This window comes from Leptodactylus fuscus, chromosome 5 (assembly GCF_031893055.1).
Source record: "Leptodactylus fuscus isolate aLepFus1 chromosome 5, aLepFus1.hap2, whole genome shotgun sequence".
NCBI lineage: Eukaryota > Metazoa > Chordata > Amphibia > Anura > Leptodactylidae > Leptodactylus > Leptodactylus fuscus.
The window spans coordinates 205,381,859-205,404,856 of record NC_134269.1 but is presented as its reverse complement, the minus strand read 5'-3'; the positions used below and the strand labels follow the sequence as shown (position 1 = coordinate 205,404,856).

The 22,998-nt window shown below is 41.0% G+C and overlaps 1 protein-coding gene across 3 annotated transcripts in view; it reads left to right on the top strand.

The window, feature by feature from the left end:
* Nucleotides 1–22,998, top strand: part of TSPAN9 (tetraspanin 9) — a 197,850-nt gene that overhangs the window by 155,520 nt on the left and 19,332 nt on the right. For all 3 annotated transcript variants that reach the window (XM_075275092.1, XM_075275093.1, XM_075275091.1), the window contains one exon: nt 21,662–21,853. In XM_075275092.1, the coding sequence (XP_075131193.1) occupies nt 21,662–21,853 (192 nt within the window). The remainder of the gene's footprint in view (nt 1–21,661; nt 21,854–22,998) is intronic.

Below are 22,998 nucleotides of genomic sequence, written 5' to 3'. Positions count from 1 at the left end.
CCGATCGCTCAACCCTACTAGATAGACATTGCTCTACAGTGGCCACTGCAGGTGAAATGTAGTATTACACCGTGGCTATTTAGATGACATAGTAGGAGCTTCTCTTCCTTTATAGTCTATGGGGTAACTTTGCCTATATATAAAGTAAATAATTAAAGGGATCTTAAGAGATTTGAAAAACATCCATCCAAAAATAGTTTATGGTCTTTGTCTGGTTTTAAAAGGCAACCACATTCAAGTGCAATACCAAACACCGCCTATAATCAGGAGTGGCACTGTTTCCAATTTTTTTTCTTAACGCTTCCCCTTTAAATGCACATCTTCGCAAAAACAAGTGTTGTGTCCATAGTAATTAATGAATTATGCCCAAGCATGACGGATTTCTATTACCATTATTCATCAAGGTGCTCATTATAATTAGTGGCGCTTATCTATTATATAAGTGCTCACACACCATAGAAACGATCCCGCCACAGCGTACTATGTGCATGTTAAACATGGGATGTGAGGACATGTCTTGATTAAAATGACGGAGAATGATTGCAATTAACAATTCCGAGCGATAAAACCAATGTTTTATTAATTCCGAAAGCAATGTTTCCCCAGGCAACAGCATGTGTACTGCTTACTCCTTGCTGGGCGCCTCGTTCATTTTCAGTTCTTAAAAGTCTCGGTAATTGAAAGAGCGCGATGAGTAAAGAGAAGGGGGAAAAAAATCAATCTTCATCAAACCATACTCGAGTTAGGAATTTAATGGCTTGAGAATGTATCTACTGACACAGCAAGTACCAAACAGAGTGCCTAGGAAACCGCCGATAGTTTCGTCATTTACAATATTACCTTTGCCTGCTGGAACTTAATGATAGCCGGGGCGCCGCGTCTTCTAAATTGATTATTTGGGTGTCAGATATGGCAAACAAATAGGATACCTATTATGATAATAAAATTGCTGTTGTGAACTGCAAACCGGCTGATTCTCATAGGCAAATTCTGATTATGTATAAATATACATCAGCAGCAGGATAGGGGGGTGTTGACTTTGTGGAAGACAGTGACCTATCGTCTCGTGTGGGTTTGTTTTTGAATCAAGGTTACATATAGTCCTAAAATGGGTGGGGGTAAAACAGTTGAAGGGAATCAGACCACGAGGATAGATGGTAACAGCGGGAGATGAGGTTTTTTACTTTGTAGGAGACAGTGACCTAACCACTAAGCAATTGATTTTGTAGGAGACAGTGACCCAACCACTCATGCACTTAGTAGGGATAGGGTTACACGTAAAAGGAATATAGGAATAGAACATTCCAAGTCATTTGGGTAAAGGAAATGAGGATAACAGCAGGAGAGGGGTGTGCAGATTTTGTAGGAGGCAGTGACTTGTTCAATGATGTATTTATATTAGTAAGAACAAGGCTGCATGTTTTAGATATATAGTCATGAAGTGAGTATTGATGGAGTAGTTTTGTCAATCCATTAATGGAGATGGTGATGACAGATGGAGAAGAGTGTTTTGATTATGTTGGAGACAGTGACTTGTCCACTAATAGGATTATGTGAGTGAAGACAAGGCTGGAGACAGTGACCTGTCCTCTTGTATGTTTTTTTTTTTTTTTTAAACAGGGCTGTATATAGTCCTAAAATGGGTGGGAGTAAAACAGTCCGAGCAAATCAGAGCACGAGGATAGATGGTAACAGCGGGAGATGAGTTTTTTACTTTGTAGGAGACAGTAACCTAACCACTCAGCAATTGATTTTTTAGGAGACAGTGACCTAACCACTCGTGCGCTCAGTAGGGATAGAGTTACACGTAACAGGAATATAGTAATAGAACATTCTAAGTCGTTTGGGTAATGAAAATGAGGATAACAGCAGAAACGGGGTGTGTAGATTTTGTAGGAGGCAGTGACTTGACCATTAATGTGTTTATATTTGTAAGGACAAGGCTGCATGTTATAGAAATAAAGTCATGAAGTTAGTATTGATGGAGTAGTTAAACCAATCCATTAAAGGAGATGGCGATGACAGATGGAGAAGAGTGTTTTGATTATGTTGGAGACAGTGACTTGTCCACTAATAGGATTATGTGAGTGAAGACAAGGCTGAATGCTATGTGTTAGTTATATATGCGTTAGTATGTTAGGTGGTTGGGGATAGACCCCTCCAAACCAGACCATGGGAATGATGGAGCAGCAGGGGATGAGTATGTTGACTTTTGGAAGGCAGAAACTTAGATATCCATGAAGAATGTGTTAAAGAAAAAGAAGATAAAATGTGAAAAGTGGAAGCAGGATCCTGCGTTCTTCCTGAAAATCTTCTCCAGCAATGAGATAGATTTAGATGGCCTAGAAAACTTGTTTTAGTGAAGTACTAAAAAATTGCAAGATGTATGAGCGGCAACCGGAAATTTCTCAGAATTTGTAAGATCCTTTGTTTTCACGAAGGAAATGTCAGAATTCTGTGAGAGAAGTGGCATCAAGTCTTTGTGATTGACACTTTTGATGTCACCGCTTCACATACAATATGACTTTATATATTGATGGATCTTTTGCTGTAAACCCTTTTAGGTTTTATGATTTGCTCAGGGAGATGGAATAGCAAAAGGGTATTGTTCTCCCGACTCCTGCCAGAGCTCTCAGCAGACTTATCCTTGTACAATAGTTTAAGGGGCTTCCCGAAAACAGACATGTATCATCTGTTCACAAGACGGATTGCTTGGAAAACCAACGCTGGACCACCACTGACCAAATGGGGGTGCCTTGTGCCCGAGTCATTCTCACTGAACCTGCCCTTTGGATAGGTGATAGAAAACTTCAAGGCTTAAAATTTTTGCTTCTGAGACTACATGGGTTGGATGAGAAATGTCTGGTCAAGGGTGGCCAAGCACTGGGAACACCATCAATCACTAGAATGGGTATAGTGGCATGATCCACCCCATGCGGTATTATGTTAAGTAAGCACCATATGATGGCACATGGAGTGCTAGTGGATCCTTAAGACAGATCTGTAGGGATTCCCATATGGGTTGCTGTATACATGGCGGTGTATAGATAGTCCAATGACCGCCTTTGGTATGAGATGACCAGCAATGCAAAAAACTTGATTTTCTGATACTCTGTCAAGAGTTTTTTTTTATAGGTGGCCACCCAGTGATGTGTATTGTGGTGTGCCACAGCTTTTTCTAGCATGTCATCATGTATATTGAATTTGTATCAAGGTAAATTGAAGTCTGTAGTGAAATTTTTGTAAGAGTAATGGTGGACTCTTTGGGATGAGAAGCGTAACCTTAATTCATCCGTAGGAATAGATTGTTCCATGATATAGTAACTCCGTGTTTAAGACTTCAGACCTAAGGAGTAAAAACTATTCCTCTGCTTTCTAAAGAATGGAGTAGGGAATGTCGATAAAGTCTCACTCCAAGTCTAGGACTTGTGTGATGAACCAACATGTAATCCTGGTCTGGGATCAGTGCCAGACTGGCCCAGCAGAATACAAGGATCCTCCGATGGGCTCAGGCTCCAACACAATAATGGTCCGGGATCAGTGCCAGGCTGGCCCAGCAGAATACGAGGATCCTCCGATGGGCTCAGGCTCCAACACAATAATGGTCCGGGATCAGTGCCAGACTGGCCCAGCAGAATACGAGGATCCTCCGATGGGCTCAGGCTCCAACACAATAATGGTCCGGGATCAGTGCCACACTGGCCCAACAGAGCACCAGAGGATCCTCCGATGGGCCCGAGCTCTAAGACAATAATGGTCCAGCAGAAGACACCCAATTTGAAGGGCACTGTGGTCTAGGAGTTGTTGGATAAGCTGCAATGCAATATTCTGTACTAGAAAGCTTAGGCAGCCACAAGGTTGCGTTCAGCATCTGCAATTTAGCGTAATATCTTGCATTTCTACTTTACGGTAATAGGAAGCATTGGCTGGGTAGTGCGGAGCTTTTTGGCAAGAGCGAGTAGGATGAACTTTATTGGCACTTCATAAAATATTTAACATTAAAAGGAATAACAAGGAACAGCCTAAATGCATCTGTCGTGCAATTAGATAGGATATCAGCTCTGGAATACATAGCATGTGTTAGCGTACATAGCTCAGTAGGGGGCAATTGTTAATACAGCAGTTGTTCGGAAGCCCTGCGAGCTGGAATTTTCCCAGAATTGACACTTGTTGTGAAGTAGCCAGAGTGGCCCGTGTCATAATGTGCAGATTACTGGCTGTAAAACTGATATGATGTAATAATCATCCTCATAGTCCCTTGTCTTTCCACCAAATTCTTGAATAACTACTGTACACTTTTGACCCGGGCAGCACCTAGAGGACTCATGGGACCAACATTAGATGTAATGGTTATATTCAGCAATCTAAATAATGACTTCTTAAAGATCTGAACCACAAAATATAATTTTTATTCTATTCTATGCTTCTGGTTTCAAGATGGAAATTTGTAACATTGGTTGGAACACTTATTGTTTCAAGTTTCTTCGGTCGTTACTAGTAAACGCTGCAATCTGTGGCATTACGTGGTGTTTGCCCTTGATATTTTGCTCAATGCCTTGGTATTTTGGGACCAAAAATCATCACATTTACTTGATCTGTGTCATCTGCTTGGCTTTTGGCCTGATCCAGAGGGCTGGAAAATGGAGAGGAATCCGAGTCTTCAGTCTGTCTTAATTCTTCATTTTCTAATGTGCCTTGAGCTCTGGATAGTAAGTAGCAAGATGTTGAAAAGGTTCTTCTCACCATGTTAATAGCAAGTTGCATGAAGATTAATAGAAAGTTGCAAGAAGGTGCAAATGGTTCTCACCATGTTAATAGAAAGTTCCATGAAGGTGCAGAAGTTCCCATCACGTAAATAGCAAATTTCATCAAGGTGCAGAAGGTTCTCATCATGTTAATATAAAGTAGCATCAATCTGTAGAAGTTTCTCACCTTGTTAATAAAAAGTTGCATGAAGGTGCAGAAGGTTCTTATCTTGTTAATAAAAAGTTGCATGAAGGTGCAGAAGGTTCTTACCTTGTTAATAAAAAGTTGCATGAAGGTGCAAAAGGTGCTCACCATGTTAATAGAAAGTTGCATGAAAGCACAGAAGGTTCTCGCCATCTTAGTAGAAAGTTGCAAGAAGGTGCAAAAGGTTCTCACCATGTTAATAGAAAGTTGCATGAAGACACAGAAAGGCCACCATGTAAATAACAAATTGCATCATATTGCAGAAGGTTCTCGCCATGTTAACAGTGAGTTACAAGAAAGTGCAGAAGGTTCTTACCATGTTAATAGAAAGTAGCATCAAGATGCAGAAGGTGCTCATCCTGTAAAAAGAAAGTTGCATCAAGGTGCAGAAGGTTCTCACCATGTTATGACAAACTTGCATGAAGCTTCTCACTATAAGCCTCACATAGCCTGACCGTTGACAACGTCTATAAGATTTCCTCTCCTTGATGACTACATTTCACACATGTATTGGCAAAATATGGGCCTTGTGGATCAACTTCACTTACGATATGATGAATGTTTTTGACTTTTTCGCTACACCAGACAACACTCATAATGCTTTGTGTGAATAGTGTTAAGTAAACCTGAGCCGCCGGTAATGACTTGTTAGCTATAACAGGCTACTTTGAACAGCTTCCCAGTATTTTTTTTCCTCTCGCAACGCACAAAGTTTATCTCCATGCGCTGTTGAGTTCACCCGTCAGCAGCTGGCCGTATCGATCCGGTGAATTCCATGCAGTGTAACGAGAGTTGCTGCAACTGACATCTCCTTTCGCTTTGTATCAGCTCAGATTTTGCTTTATTGATCTAGGCCATCCAAACTGTTCATCTTACTGCACATCCATTATTGGGATTGTGCTTCTCCAAGCCCAGACACATTTTAATGATCTTTTTGGCTATCACTTCAAAGAGTGCTTGGATGTAAACCGGATTGCGTAAAGGACAAAGTACATTGGAAGGGGTATTAAAAGAAAGATCTATGTTAACCCTTCAACTGACCGAATAAATAACATGTGTAATCTATAGAGGAGACATAGCGAAGAAGCAAAAAGTTGACCAAACTTTTTGATCTAAAAAACCCCACTTATCAACATGGTTATGGTACCAAACCAAGGAAATAGTATAGAGTATCAACTTATGTATAGTAGTGATGGTCTGACCATTGGGAATATTAGTGGTGTGCCCAAAGACCCACGGGCAAAGGAAGCCTCCAGTGCTCAAGACCTAGATACCAAGGTGGAGCGAACCATTATTTCATTAGGTTGGGTGGAGAACCTGTCCTATCTTTGGTCATGAGGCTTCAACAAAACATGCTTAGATTGTTTTTATGCAGGTTGTCGCCATCTAGAATGAATTGACTTCTGATATAGTAGTCCATGGCAGGAGACATATGTGTTTCCATTGCTTTAATAATACAGACTTGTTATTAGGGTTGACCTAAAAGGCTACCAGATGGTCCTTCGGTAGACCACTATCAGAAGAGGTCCTCCATGTGAATCAGTCTGTCTCAAATTACTCAGATCTTCAGCTCAATGCCAAGATGGGGTGGAGAAGGGATCCGCTTTGCACTACTCAAGCCATGGTTTTCTTTCTTCTAGTGCCATATTGATCGTTAGTTGAAGGGCTCATTTTAATAAACTTCAGACTGAAGGCAAATATGAGTAAAGGTCTTACTTGGTATGGGCGAACTGATTTCTATGACTACCTGGTGGACTTTCGTTATGGACCACCATCCGAAGATGGTGAATCAATAAAACAGACTTGTTATTAGACATGTAACTATCAGATGGTCCTTCAGTAGACCACTATCCGAAGAGGTCTTCCATGTGAATCAGTCTGTCTCAGATTACTCAGCTCTTCAGCTCAATGCCAAGTTGGGACAGAGAAGGGAGGAGCGTTGTAGTATTCGAACCATGGTTTCCATTATTTTCTTTCATTGATCGCAACCATAGGTGAACAATCACTTTAATAAAATGCCATGGACCTAGTTTCTCAGGGTAGACCAGCGCCGCACCTCCCATGAGGCGACCTGAAGGCGGCACTATACCGGGCCCCCCGGGGGGAGGCGGCATTTTTGCTGACGTAAGCCAGTCCAGGACAAGCTGTCCTGGACTGGCTTAGCATCACCGTCTCGCCAGCCTGGCACGGGAAGTGAGTGGTGGATTGGGGAGGCCCTGTGGACACAGTGCTGCTCCACCGGCCTCCCCTCACGCTCAGGCAGAGAGCAGGTCCTCTCCCTGCCTGCTCTCTGCCTGCTAATGCCGCCCCGTCCGCCCCGCCCCCCTTCGCTCCACTTCACCCCGCCCCCTCCTCTGAGGGGGGGGGCTTTCTGTCGTCCGCCTCAGGCGGCATAAAAGCCAGGTTCACCCCTGGGGTAGACTCTAGGCTAAGGACAAACAATGGAGAAGGCTTTTCTCATGGACCACTATAAGAAGTCCTCTGTGTGAATCAGTCTGTCTTGAATTACCCAGAGCTCCAGCTCAATGCCAGTTTGGCACTTAAAGAGGGATTGAAATGGGAGACTCTTTACAATATTCAAGCCACGGTTTTACAACCACCATAGATGAATATCCACTTTAATGAAATGCTACGCTTCACCGACGAAAGCACTTTCTCATGGTAGACCATAGACCGAGGGCACCTACGAGTACAGGTGAGAGCTCGAATGCCGTTTTCTCAGCCAAAAAGCAGTCACAGAGCAATTTACATCCTGACATCCCAATGCCAATGAACATAACCTCACCAATTGACCTTGTTAAAAATGCTGCTCTTTCAGAAATGTCTGCCTTGCCTCATAAAGCTGCAAATGCCGGAGGATGGGTAATGATGCAACCTGTTTACATTATTATTGCATATTCCACATGCAGTTTAGATTAATTGGCAAATGAATAAATTAAATAGTAAAGTTCCTGTTTAGAGTAATCGCCTCGTGTCATTAAAACTTTATGATGTCATAAAATCCCCACAGAAATGCCTTAATAATAAATGGCGTACAGGCCTGAACCGCTAAATTACAACCTGTTTTATACGGCCTGGCCGTTCCGCCTGTTAATGTATTTTACTTTATTCTTTCTTTTGTATATTGCCAGATATTATGTTTGGATTAGCTGGATTGATTTTGCCATATTCAATGCCTTTAAAGTTTGCTGGGATCATTGTAAAGCATTTAATATCGACGCCGGTGTTTTTTCCGGCCGTAGCGATTTTGCTTTTTTCGGTGCACCGTTGTTGTTTTTACTTTGCATATTGTATGAATTGTTCATGTATGGTCTTTGGCTTTGTTGATTATGGTAGAATAATTAAGGGAATTGTTCCTAAAGGTGCCCAGGCGTCATAAAATAATATCCATAGAATCCACCAACATTGGCGAAGTCCTCCCAACCATCTCTTTCCAACAGTAGTTGGACTTCTACTTGCCCAATATTTTGGTTCTCACAGGAGTCAAGCCACCACCAGAGGTGTTTGGCTTATTCTCCACTCCCCATTCAGAGTGTGTATATGTAGTGTGAACTTTAGCCAATAGTTATCCCTTCCGACCCCCTTCCACAAAGAGATAACAATTGGCTAAATTAGCTTTTGGCTATCTGAAGTGTAGGGTCAGCTTAATCAGTGTGTTGCCCAAGTATCCTTCGAAGGAGTTGACTATGGAATAACTTTCATGTCAACGAGGGCAACCAAAGTCAATGAAGACTGAAAGCAGGAAGATGATGCCAAGGGCAACGAAAGTCAATGTAGATCAAATACAAGAAGATGATACCAAGAGCAACCAAAGACAACGAAGATCAAATACAGGAAGATGATACCAAGGGCAACCAAAACCGATGAAGATCGAATACAGGAAGTTGAAACCAAGGCCAACCAAAGCCAATGAAGATTGCACATAACAAGATGATACCAAGGCCAACCAAAGCCAATGAAGATTGCACATAACAAGATGATACCAAGGCCAACCAAAGTAAATGAAGATCAAATGCAGGAAGTTGAAACCAAGGCCAACCAAAGCCAATGAAGATCGAATACAGGAAGTTGAAACCAAGGCCAACCAAAATCAACGAGGATCAAATACAGGAAGATGATGCCAAGGGCAACCAAAGTCAATGAAAAGTGAATACAGGAAGATGAAATCAAAATAGCTAAGACCTCATAGAGAATGAGCAGATCTTGGTTTTGACCTTCATTTCAGCTCAAAACTTTCTTTCTATGGCTATAAAGATAAAGAAACCTGCAAGACTGGTGGGCAGTCCGACTCCTGCATTGTCAGTCTCTATTGTAATGAATGAAAGTTATAGAGATCAGGAGATCGTCCTATCTTCTAATATTTTCATTGAGTGGTGACTATGTATTTAGAAGGAAACCAGGATCGAATCAGAACCTGTTCCTTCTATACATTGGCAGGATCATAGCCAGCGAAGGAACGTCTATTAGTCTGTAGTGAATTTCACCTACTTTGGCTGCAGTTTGTACTTCAGTGCTGTTCTTTATACAGGAAGTTATACCAAGGGCAGCCATTTTGGAGGATATAGTTAGTCACTCAGTCACCCACCTCCATTCATGTATACCCAAACACCTTATAGCGTCCTCTTCCCTCCTGTCTCTCACCCAAGCATAATGAGAAGGTACCCTTTACATTCTCATCCATATACCTACTATATATAATGGATATGAGTATGAACACCTCCTCCCAGTCTTTGGAGGTCACATCCTGGGAGCAGATATAGAAACTGAATAATAAGCGTTCCTAAGACTGGAGCTTCTGTTATTCAGAATATCTATTTCTATAGAATATTTATAGTACTACAAGGTTATTGCTGCATTTGTGTGTGTGATGTGACTTAATGCTTGGAGGTGACATTCTACAGACCTTGTTATATGCAAGTGAGTATTGACAAGCAGGTATGAAGTGCCGAAACTGTGCTGCATGCGGATCCCCTCCCCGGCTTCCTTCTCTTTTATTTTTCCTATTTTGCAATAGAAGGGAACTGAAAATGAGATGGCATAAAAATTGACCCACTTACAATACCTGAACAAGTTTTGAGCAGCGGAGTGGATGTGATCCTACTCCCACACGCTTCAACTTTTAATGTGCCGAAGAAAAAAAGGATGTATTATTCTTCTTAATTAATATTTCCCATTTTAAGGCTTAGAAAATGTAGAGCATCTGTACTCCAACCTAAAAGGGCATTGTATAACCAGTTAGGGTAATGTCTGTCATAGAAGGGGGTCCTCTGGTTCGAGTAGAGGGCCATGAAAAAAAGGAGGACTAATGCATGCAATACCACACTTCTCCTGTAGAGGCCTCTATTCAAAAAATGTGCAGCTGCTCATGGATTCACCAAGTAATCATAGCTGATCATCAGTGATCTTGATCTGATCAGGTCTGATTTCCAGCTGCATCTCAGTAGGGCAACCCCATCTATATATTTTATTGGGAATCATGAAGGGGAGTAGCATAGAGTAGACAGTAATCTCAGCTTTAGAGGAGTATGTAGACATCCTGTAATACCACATTTCTCCTGCTGTTAAAAATACATTCCACTGCAGCAGCTCCACCAAGATGATCTCCCGTTACCTAAATCAGACCTGAACCAAACCTGGTCTCCTACATAGCCTCAAATAGAGAAGATGCTACACTCACATCTGGGTCAGAGTCTTTCTTCAATAATGGACAAAAAGTCCTGCAAGCATGACTTTATCATCTGGCGATGTCAAGGAGAAGGCAATGGATACCCAATGGACCTCATAATAGTCAGTGAGGCCCTTCAGGATCTATTGTTGTCCATCATTGGACTGTTTTTACCGTTTCATCCATTCTTTTGGTCCTACGATGGGCCAAAGACTGGCTCAAAGGATGCAAATGTGAATGCACCCTTAATGTCCCAATCCAAAAATAATTGGGATTGGGACATTACAATCTTAACTCAAGAGCCCTATTGCTATATAGATCAAACACTGCTCTAGACATTACATTTTTATTGTCAGTTTTTGAGGTGACAATCAAATATCTATGGAGACTTCCCAAACCAGACATATCCAGAGTGAGAGGTGGGTAGCTTCCAGTTGGACCTACAATTTATTGAGACCATCTCGATGGAGGAGTCAGAACTTGGTAGCCATTTTTTATTTTTAGGCATTTAACCCCAAATATGTCAATTCAACTCAATGGAACTGTATGTCAATGGGGTACAGACAGATAGGAACACCAAAGAATCCAATTTTTTAGGTGTAAGGGTCAACAAAAAAAATTTAACATGATAGAGTGGTGGTTATTTTTTAGTGACAACCATGTGATCTCTTTATTTTTTGGAGATCTAATACAAAATTGGTCAATTCAACTCAAGGGACACCAACGACACCAATTTATTGGGCGTCAAAGGCCAACATCCACAGGTTAACACGAGAAGGGTGGGATTTATTGCTAAAAATGTACAGCAAAAAGCAACAAACCATGGATAAAATACACCGTCCATATAAAATGCAGCCTATAACATTTCTATTATGTATTGTTTTGAGCACCGGGAGAGTCATCGGTAACTCTAACACCTTCTATTGCTCTTTTACTATCATTTCCCACCTTTACTGTGAATTGTTATGGTCCTAAATGGAATTAAAGACCATATTTTACGAGATACCACAAACCCAAGAGTGACCTGCTTCAGGAGGCTTCTCTTAGTGAAGAAGATGTTATAACTCTTCTAATATGAGGTGTGTTAAACAAAATGTTATTTTTTTTTTGTAAAAGCGGGAGTAAAGCTGTATCATCTATCACTGTTCCCAGGCGGTTTTCTGTTCCATTATATGGGCGAGAAATTTAACATGGCATATAACAACATGGCAGACCCTTTACGGCATCTTGTAGCGGCCGTAAATATGTTATTCTATACATTAGCTGACAGGGCAAAATGAAATATGATATAATATTGGGTTATGGGTATTACTGTAAGTGCTTACTTAGCGGGATATATGTAGAAAATATAGTTCCTTACACCAACTTCTATAGGGAAACAAAGCAATACCTTTGACACTGTAGACGTCCACCGAAATTGATGGGATTTAATCGTTGAGAGGTCTGGTTGGGATTAGTGTAAGGTTCGTGTAATGCGGCTTTTATGTAATAACTCTTGGTTGGTCTGAGTGGTTGTCAAAGAAGGCAAATGCATTTGGGGGTTTTCGGGACTAAATTATTTATGACCTGAGGTTCTGTGGTCATCAATATCAGATTGACGGGACTCCAACACGGATCGGACTGCAACATTCAAACAAGGGTGTATGGTGTATGGAGCTATACTTAAGGGCAATGGACCATGGAAAAAAAGTTGAAGGCTACATTGGTTTGGCTGTTATGAACCAGATACGCATGAATATTGTTCTACTTCCGTTTCATACATTCTCAGTTTGCTAGGAGAATGGTTGAAGAAACCTAAAATATGACTCTGAGATCTTACTGAGAAGAAGATATCTAGTCAACCCTCATCTCATCATCTTCCTACCCTAACTTTTTCATAAGTTCCCACATCCCAGATTTCACATCTGCAGACGAGAAGAGGAAACTCTACATTCTACTGGGAGAAGAGGTGTCCACTATGGAGATCACTGCCCAATATGTGTCCAGCTGTCACCAAATGAGGGGAAGATGAAACCCTATGGACTGTTATACCCCCTAATCACCCATTCAGACCCCTAATTACCCACCCCCATGTTTCCGAACCATTCCTTCTGGCACCAATAAAGCACTTCTGTCTTGTCTTAATCTGATTGTTTTATGAGAAGAGAAAATTTTACATCCTACTGGGAGAAGGGGAGTCGAATGTGGAGATCGCTGCCCAATAGGTGTCTACCTGCCACCAACTAAGGAAGGAAGATGAGACCCCAAAGACTATTATACCCCAAATCACCCACCCCCATACCCACCATTCTCCCTCCCCCCAACTCCAACTCTCTCCCCCCACTTTACTTGCTTTGGCAGTGCTAAATATCTACTCTGACGTGCCAATAAAGCTTATTTGATTTGATTTGTTCCTCTATATCGTCATTATTATCTCCATGTCCATCAAATTCGATCCATCTATTCCCTGAAATCATCTACTGGGACAGAGTTGGTGCAATCCCATTCTCAAAAGATGGTCAACTGGTCCCACCATGTTTGGTTGACATTAATCTGTAGTGTATGGCTCCTATACTCTCATCTTCTACTCTGAAAGATCATCTCTTTGAGATCATCCACCAGATCCACTTTTGGATCCACCATATACATGCTTTTTTGAGAAGACGTGCCTAGAAGACCAAATTTCAATGCAATTTTGGGAGTTCGCCTCTACAAGTTTTCTCTGCAGTTTGGTAAGTGAGTACAACATACCGAATGGACATCTCATCTCCTTCAGAAGGCGTCTTGTTTAATAACAAGAGACTAATGAAGCAAAGTTTTTCCGCCTTTTGATCGGCGCTGTAATTAACGTGAACTCGCTAGTGACACATAAGTAACAGGAGGATGTGAAGGCTAAAGCTCGCTGCTCAATTCTCAGCCACTTGTTAGGAAATCATTTGTTAGAACATTTTCAGTTGCGGCATCAAATCTAATTAAATTGCAAAATGTTAAAAAGTAGCAAGAAAAAAATTCCTCACTTTCAATTATTTCTCAAGGTTTCCATTACTGGACCTTGGACACTTAAGAACATTTTACAAAGTATGTCGTACCATTGTCAAACGGATCGCTCAGAATTACAAAATTGAGCTTTTTGGAAATAAGTTCTTGTCCATGAACAATGCTTATTCAACTCTGTTCATTCCCATGCCTTCTAATATGGTATCGAGACGGAATTTCATTGTAGTCATAAGGTGCCTGAATATAGGTATCATGAAAACGGAACAAATTTTGCCAAACTGGGGCAACATGGTGGCTCAGTGGTTAGCACTGCAGCCTGGCAGCGCTGGAGTCCTGGATTTGAATCCCACCAGGAACAACATCTGCAAGGAGTTTGTATGTTCTTCCCGTGTTTGCGTGAATTTCCTCCCATTCTACAAAGACATACTCTGCCAAATTTATGAAAATGGTGGACATGGCTTGGATTTGAAGCAACTTGCAAGACACGATAGACACGATAGACACTTATGGTTAAAGTTCCTATAAAGAAATTGGGTTATCTGGCCTATTAAAATTTTTGATCAAAAAGAAGTGGCCTGAAGTCGGAGTACCTTACTGATCACTGTCACTCTCATGCCACCAATTTCCAGGTTCCTCTCCAATTTCTGTATCCTGACTCCCAATGACCAAATTTTGACATGGTTCTTCACTGGTTGTCCATGTTGAAATGTCATCGTTTGAGGCTAGGGTATGGCTGGTGGACCTGGGAAGCAGCAGTGTAGGGAGGTAAGGTGAATATTATTTTTGGAGAACAAAACCCAGCAAATCGCTGACTCTAATTTTTTGCCAATCGGCAAATGAGAGCAACAAGGTCATCACCGCTAAAGAGATAAGAGGCAACACCCTCATTGCTTCAAAAAGTTGCAGATAGACAAAAACTAGAATATTTCGGCAACAGAGGCAACGATTCGCAAAGGGAGAACATCCTTTTATTCAGAGGACTCTATCTGGTTCTGGTAGAAGACTCCTAATTTTAAAATTTGGAGCATTTACCTTTTTCCTTTGGGGCTCTTCCTTTTATAGAGACTTGTCTTGTTTTGTAGAAGTTGTAAAAAGACTCTAAGACTCGAAACAAATTTGGCACTCCCCACGTTCTCTAATTTTCGATTCAATTTTGCCACATTGCTTAGTGAATCTCCCCCATTGACTCTCTTAAGGATGCTTCACTTGATAGGGACGAGCACTGATACAGATATTCGCTGAATGACTATGACACAGTGAATATTCCTTTTGTTTAAGCGGAGTGACCTTGTTCTTGAAGCGCCCCGCTGCTGCCAAATCGTCCGGCCGAGATAAGTTACTGAGTAATTAATACCCTGGAACATATTCCTTTCAGTAGTGCGAGGATTTACCAGTATGCAGTGTACGGGCATAAAAAGCATTCAGCCCGACACATGCTACATATTTTCAGCCTCCTCGTTTTCGGTTTGTTTTTTTTTCCGCTTTTCCAATTTGCAATCCACTGAAATGTATTCAGGTGTAAAGAAATGTATAAATCACTCCGCACCAAACCCATAGAGTTCCACAATAAAGAAATAAATCACAAAGACTACAAATGGAAATTAATATTTGAAGGATTTTTTTCCCCACCATCTCTGTGAAAGCAATTGTACCAGGAAGAGGCATCTGTAATATTAACCTGCCGCTGTGCGCCTTCATGCAACTTTTACTAACTACATCAAGATCTCTTTAATCCAGAAATAGTCCGATAATTCATACAAGTTGGCATTTTGTCCGGAATGAAGCCAATTTACTGGAATTGGAAAACTTGACAGAGCTGAAGGTATTACACTGACAGCCTATTGGCTTTAATGAAGATTGTGTAATTCTTCATTTTTCCTCTGGGAGTGCTGCAGGGAATTCTACTCTTGATTAAATTCCTAGCTAGGGTCACTTTGGATAGTCATTTTTTGTTAGGAGGTCCATAACTGTTGGAATCCCGTATGCATGTGTTCTGAATAGGCAGAAACGAGTAAGCTTCTACTAGACACCTCTGGCAGTAGATGTAGGAAAAAAACAGGCATTTTCACATCCAACAGCCAGATTCTCTATCCACCGGTGGGTGGGAAGTCAGAACGCCCCTTGCACATTGGCCATGTCTAAGGCCACCTTTGCTCCTTTCTACATAGCACTGAGCTGATATTAGATGAGAGATTTGTTGGTGCTGCCTCTTCAGGTTAAACATGGTATTACATGGTCCCCAATCAGAAGAATGGATGACCATAGAAGTGGTACCTTGGATGCCAACCACTTCTATGATGTTGATATGTCTTATAAGGCCATCAGGACAACCCCTTCAATATCAAGTAGGCCATGTATGTTGACGTAAACTTCCCCTTTAAGGTAGAATCTTTAATGATGACACTTTCGTTGAATCCTATAAGAGTTACACCGCTGATTTACAATATCTTTTTATGGTTTCTGCAGCAAAGACTTTTATTAAATGCTGTTGGCGCATCAGTTTAGTAAAAAGTTAGTATACTTCAGAGAGCGCCGTCTGATTTCAGTGATGAGAATGCTTCGCTCTTCTCAAATTTTTGTCAATGCTGTAGGGTAAAATTTTGTGACTATTATTCTAGGTGAAAAGTGTTTTCCATACATCTGGTAACAGTTAAAGCAACAGCGTGGGAGCCTCAGAGGATTTACGATATTAAAGTTTTACATTCAAAATCTGTCCATCCTTGAACGTTGGAAATTACACGCAATATTTCAAAAAACTATCTAAGGTTTTATAACAGAAGCTCCTTAATGTCGACTACATCGGGGATTGTCTTTCTCTTTTTATCTCTGTTCTTCAGCTCCCCTTCAGGGTATTCTGAGGGTAGTTGCCGTTTCAGCAACTGCTTGTGACTCCACCTTTAATACACATTCTTACAAACAGGAAGTTCTCTTTGAGGAACATGATACTTCCTGTCATCCTTGTTTAAGATCCGGCCTACTAGTGTGAAAGTTTTGTTCTTGAACCATTGTTAGGAAGTGATGATAAAGGATAAGTAATATGGATCCACTGAATTCTATGGGCCCATCCAAATTTACATAGAGGTGCGTGAAAGGTAGAATATGGTGGTAGAAAAAGTAATACGAGATGAGAAAGAACAGGTGGGTTGACCCACAAAAACCACAAGGTAAGCAGCTACCCTGCTTGAAAAGGAGGAACAAATCTGCTCCTTTGAAATCTATGGCGATAGTCAAGATCTATGAACCTTAAGTGTCCCTCAAGGAACATCCAAAAAGTTGGAAGTTATGGTATAGCTCAGGGATATACAGTAAGCTTTAAGGCCCCCATACACATAAGACATATGTTGACTGAGCCAGTCGATTTCACCAGACCAGTCAATTGTTTTATGTATATGGAGACCTCGAAGAAGATGGTGTTGGGGAAATAAAAATTTAGCATGTTGGACATTATCCAACCAATGATAGATAAGCCACTGTCAGACTCTCTTCTCCCCATTAAAAGCAAAACTAAATATGTATGTGAATGGAAGAATCAGAAGGAGTAGTTATTGGCTGAAGCCATACAGGCACCTTTAGAAGAACTGTCTAAAGGGGGTTTCTGAGAAATTTACATCAATAGACCATCCTATGGATAAACCATTATTTTTTGTTGACCCTCAGGCCCTTATGATGGCGGGCCTCCATACGATTACATATAGTGTGTATGATACTGTAGCTCATCCCATCCTTTTGAATGGGATTGAGCATCAACCACAGACCAGACGCCTTCACATGGCAAATCTATCAATGTAAATTTCTGAAAAGCCCCTTTAAAGGGAGTCTGTGACCAGAATCAGCATATCAGCCCATCCTGTGGAAAGATAGGTTAGGGTCACCTGAATAAAACGGTGTTTTTCTCATGCGAATTGGAGCCTCGGTTGCTGAGATATTGGCATTTTTGTCCGTATGCAAATGAGCTCCTTAAGTAATGGCGGCATCCTCGTTGAGCTCATTCGCCTTGACAAAAATGGTGATATCTCAGCAACCGAGGCTCCAATTCACTAGGGAAAAACACCGTTTTATTCAGGTGACCCTAACCTATCCATCTGCAGGGCTGAATTGATATGCTGGGTGCTGGTGACACATTCCCTTTAAGCAGCATAATGTAAAATGCGTGATCACCTGTGATTTCCTAGGAAGATCTCGCTAATCGTCTGTATATAACAAACACTTTAGGGCCTTACCTGCCCGCTATCGAAATCCAACTACTATCTCAAGTCAATCTAGCCTAAGTCACAATCTCAAATTTACATAAAATATCGGGTAAAACAAATCCTGAAGAACAAAGTCGTCTAATTGGAGCAAAAAAATTTAGCTTATCATAGGAACGAAGCGAGCGCACGTCTTCTGTCTGGTAAGTCGGGGCTGCGGCGTAAGCCTATGGCTTAGCTGTAGGCAGCAACACAATTGCAGAGCTGCAGTCAGTGTCATTCCCAGCTCAGGTTTTGTTATCCTAACCAATCACTGTCTCCATCAAACAGAATGCGGAAAATTCTTAAATGATGGGGGGGGGGGGGTTACGGAGGAGAGAGAGAGATTGGAAGGCCTGCCACTGTGGCTGTAAATATCCACCCGGTCGCACTCGTCATTTCGCTGTCCCCGCTCTAATTTCTCGTAAATTATACACCGTACTGGTGAGATTGATCTCACACTGATAAACTGGCCAATTTTTTTGCGTGGCATTTGTGAAGAACTTCATCTTGTGGCTCGGAAACATAAATCTTTGGCGCCAACGTGCATGTTATACATACGGACACAATTTTTTTTCCACCGATTTTTGATTAATAGAGAGCAGATTGAGTAGGCAGGTGACGAATTCAGCACTATCGCCGGTTCAATATTTCCGCTATGGTGTCTATGTACTTTTTGTAAGGAACAAAGTTACATATAATATTTGAGTTCGAGAAAAAAATTCCACTTTATTTATTTTGGGCATATTTTGCTTGATTTGTTGTAGTTTCGAGTTATTGGAGTTTTTTCTCCATTCACAACCAAAGCTAAATTCTAATTTTGTCCTGGCTTCCTTCATCAGGTTTCTAGGGTGCAATGGATCATGGGAGTTTAAATAACTTGCCATACATGTAACGATAAACTTTACAGAGCTGACTGATTTATGGATCGTAAATAATAGTCATTGGGGAGAGTTTATTAAAACCGACGCATGGTGCGAAAGTCTTAGTATTGTAGATTGGTGGTAGATGCTCCAGCCTGTCGCACCATGCGAGCCTTAGGGTGCATTCACACTGAGTAAACGCTAGCTTATTTTGTAAAGTAAAATTACACTTGTAAATTTTGCTATCCCATTGACTTCAATGACATTTTACAGGCGTATTTTTACAGGCGTATTTTTACAGGCGTATTTTTTACAGGCGTATTTTTACACTTGTAAAAAAATATCATTGAAGTCAATGGGATAGCAAAATTTACAAGTGTAATTTTACTCTACAAAATAAGCTAGCGTTTACTCAGTGTGAATGCACCCTTAGAATGAATAGCTATGCCAGTCAGGAACTGGTGTAAATTTCAGGTATAACTCACACCAGTTTTCTAGCATGAGTTATAGTAAATCTGTCTGGTCGAGGTGTCCCATTCTGGCACCCCATCATCCCTGTCCTATGCCAGTTCTTCTCAAAATTGGCAAGCATGTTGGAAAATTTACCAAATTTTCAAAATTTTTGGCCATTTCTATGACCTACCTTGAGGATATTCGATTGGAGGAAGGGTTACCTAGTCCCTACACAAGTCAACTGTTCGGGACTAGGGTTGAGCGATCGGGATCGGGAGAGATCGCATCCTGATGGGCAATCAAGCAAATTTCACAATCACGATCGGGATCGGCTAGAAAATATTGAAAATTGGATTTTAAAAACGATCCTGAAATCTCAAGATCAGCTCAACCCCAGAATACATAAACTCCTAAATAGGGCTGAGCAATTGGGATCGGGAAAGCTCGTATCCTGATCGGCGATTGAGCACATATCATGATCGCGATCAGCTGGAAAATGATCAAAAATCGGATTTTAAAATGATCCTGAAATCTCAAGATCGGGTCAACCCTATTCAGGACATTAAAAAAAGCCATAGACCTATAACCATAGGTGTAACTATTCTCTTCTACTTCACTCATATACTGTACATTCGCTATTGGAAATTTGGGGTCCCTTCGTATTCATTTTGGTACGCTACAGCTGTATCCATAATTCCTATACATATTGGAGGTCACTGCACTCAATATTCTTCTATATGGTCCACCATTACCATCCTCCAAGAGGTGCCAATTAAGTAGGATTACCCCTTTAAGTCACATTTTTGTTATTTTTAGGAGTAGAGGATCCTCTAGGCCGTGGAGCTTGTAAGATCCAAAGGTCCCTCTACTCCATATTAGGAGATTAGTGTTGTGTCATGGTTGGTGGCCCTGTTCACGGCACATACCGCAAGCCTAGGACTGTTTAACGCATTGAATCATCTATAGCTTATTATCCACCATGCAGATATTATAATGTTGTCTTAAACTCGATGAAACTCATTTTTCTTAACTCCTGGAAAAAAAAAATTGGAATAACTCTAGTAATATCCTGTGGTCTTGTGTTTTCCGCACAACTTCCTTTATAGTCCTTGTGGTCAATTACATCGGTCTTTTACTCAAAATAATGGAAAATGCGCAGCGGAGCTGAAGGGCCACTTAGCAAGGTATGTTAAAGGACTATAAAGTGAAATAGGCACTCAACTAAAAATCTGTAGTCACGTTCCCCGTGTCATAATTTAATCAGAACTTTATGGGATTTTGAGGGCCTCACGTAAAAAAGTCGTCTTTCAGAAGGACTATTTGACAGATTTGAGTTCTCACAACTATTTTTTCAGAGTTTAATATTCATCTAAAAAAAAAAACGTGAGTGATTGAGTAGTAAATTAGAAAGCAATTGTAACTAAATTCCTATGGGGGCCATTACTTCAAATCCAATTCTCTCTTGATATACAGTAGACGATTTCTTAGTGATAAATGGTAGAAGAACCTGGAGAGGCGAATACAGGATAAATGATTACGGCAAAACTCTGGCCAAGACAAAAAAATAACCGGTAAATATGTTGCGAGAAGAGCTGAACCTGCTGGATATCAGGCGTCTCGAAAGTTGGCCATAGAGCTGAGAACTGGGCCATGGAAGAAAGCAATTAGAACCAAGGAAATTTTCCAAAATGTTAGAAAATTTCCATTTTAGGGACCATTTTTATACACTGGGGAAGTTCAAGGCTCGTAAGATGCCTGTCTATACATCTATGATGTCTACCCTTCAATGGTCGCCCATATCAAACCATGAATGGAGACATTTTGCAGCCTACTTGGCAATTTTTTAAGTGTCCTGTGGGTTAAACATTGGATTTCCACTTACAACCCTAGTTTTCCTTGTGTCCATATGACTTGATAATAGCCAAATGTGTCCATATGCATTGTTGGTAGCCAATCTCAAGACCAACCAGCAGACCATCTATCATGGAGGCACCCTAAAAGAAGGTCAACCTTCAATCTGTTTGTTCTTAGGGGTAATAAGCCATGGTCGATGGTGTCTATCCATTGAGGACACAAGCACAACCCTTCGAACCAAGTGGGTACAGGTTGGTTGGGTGGGACAACTATTGGCCAAATAATTGTTCAGCTTTGAACAGTGCATGTCCTGACTTGGTGGACACGTTTGACCTTGTGTCATGTATGCTTCTTACCCCCCTCTAAAGTGACAATTGTGGGACCAATAAATTTGGTAGATAACTTGTTCCTGATAATATTTGTCAAGACCTAGAGATATTTTGGGACTCGTGTAGACTCTCTGCCACTGGAATTGCTCTTCGAATTGAATGGGAAGCTCAAGTTCGTCCATATTGTTTTGACATCTCTATAAAGTGTTGGCTCCATGTTGGCCAAAAACTTTACCATAACATAGTAAACTAAAGTAGAACGTTCTTATAGTGAATTCTTGATCATTGACTATATAGAAAATGAATAGCAAAGTCATTGAATTTTCTTCTTCTTCTTTCTTCCAGCTCTGTGGCTGTGGACTGCTCGGAGTCGGAATATGGCTTTCTGTATCGCAAGGAAACTTTGCAACATTTTCTCCCAGTTTCCCGTCGCTGTCGGCAGCAAATCTAGTTATTGCCATTGGCACAATCGTTATGGTGACTGGCTTCCTCGGTTGCCTTGGTGCTATAAAGGAAAACAAGTGCCTCCTCTTAAGTGTAAGTTACTATAAATGGCATATAATGTGATTATATCGCGGTGCGTACTGGGAAATCTTGTCTGTAACTTCAACAGTAACCTTGTTAAGACCTTTAGGGTAGACGATGTTTGTGGCCCATAATTCCACTCACAACAAAGACTGTATTTCCTACACAAGTCCTAATAAACTCTCTGATTGTAATACATTTTTGGGGCCAAGACATTGCTCTCCGCTCACTTTTTACAAAAAGTTGCGAGTAAGGCTCAGAACGAAGAATGGAACTCGTCTTTGGTGCAACGATGCGCCACAATTGCACTCATCTACGCCACAATTCTGGCGTGGATAGGCTAATAAATTCCCCCCATGCTGTATATATTTTAGTACATGGCCAACTTGGACCAGACAGTCTTATACCATGCCAAATTTATCAAAGAGTCTAATCCTGTTTGTAAAATCTGGTGTACTTTTAGACTGGCTGGTCTAACTTCACGCCAATTATTTGTTGCCTTAATTTCCGACAAAAACGGTGTACAAATTTTGCCACGTTTTAGACAAAGTGTTTCATATCAAACTCCGCCTCTTTGCCAATTTTTCGCCCATTTGTTAATAAGTCCACTTCCAAGATGAAAAGCAGAAACCATGAAAAAGTGCAAATTGTGCCAGAATTTTTTTCTCCAAATTTTCCTTATATTATCTTCCCCAGAATGAGTGTGTCCTAGTATGCTCCTAAGTTTTCCCTAGTGGTGTCATTTCATATAAGTAACTATTAGGGTTGAGCCATCGGGTTCGGAAAAGATCAGACCCCGATCAGCGATCAAGCAAATTTCACGATTGGGATCGGCTGGAGAGTGATCGGAAATCGGATTTTGAAATCTCAAGATCGGCTCAACCCTAAAAGTGACTTTTCCCATAGAGAAGCATTAACTAGAGTTGAGCGATCGAGATCGGGAAAGATCGGATCCCGATCGGCGATGGAGCAAATTTCACGATCAGGATCGGCTGGAAAATGATCGGAAATTGAATTTTAAAATTGATCCTGAAGTCTCAAGATTGGCTCAACCCTAGTAACTATAACTATGGATGAGCTGTTTGGATAAAACAGGACTAGACTACAAAGTATAATAAATGGAGGTCCAAGGCTGGTGAGTAAAAACAGTGAACACC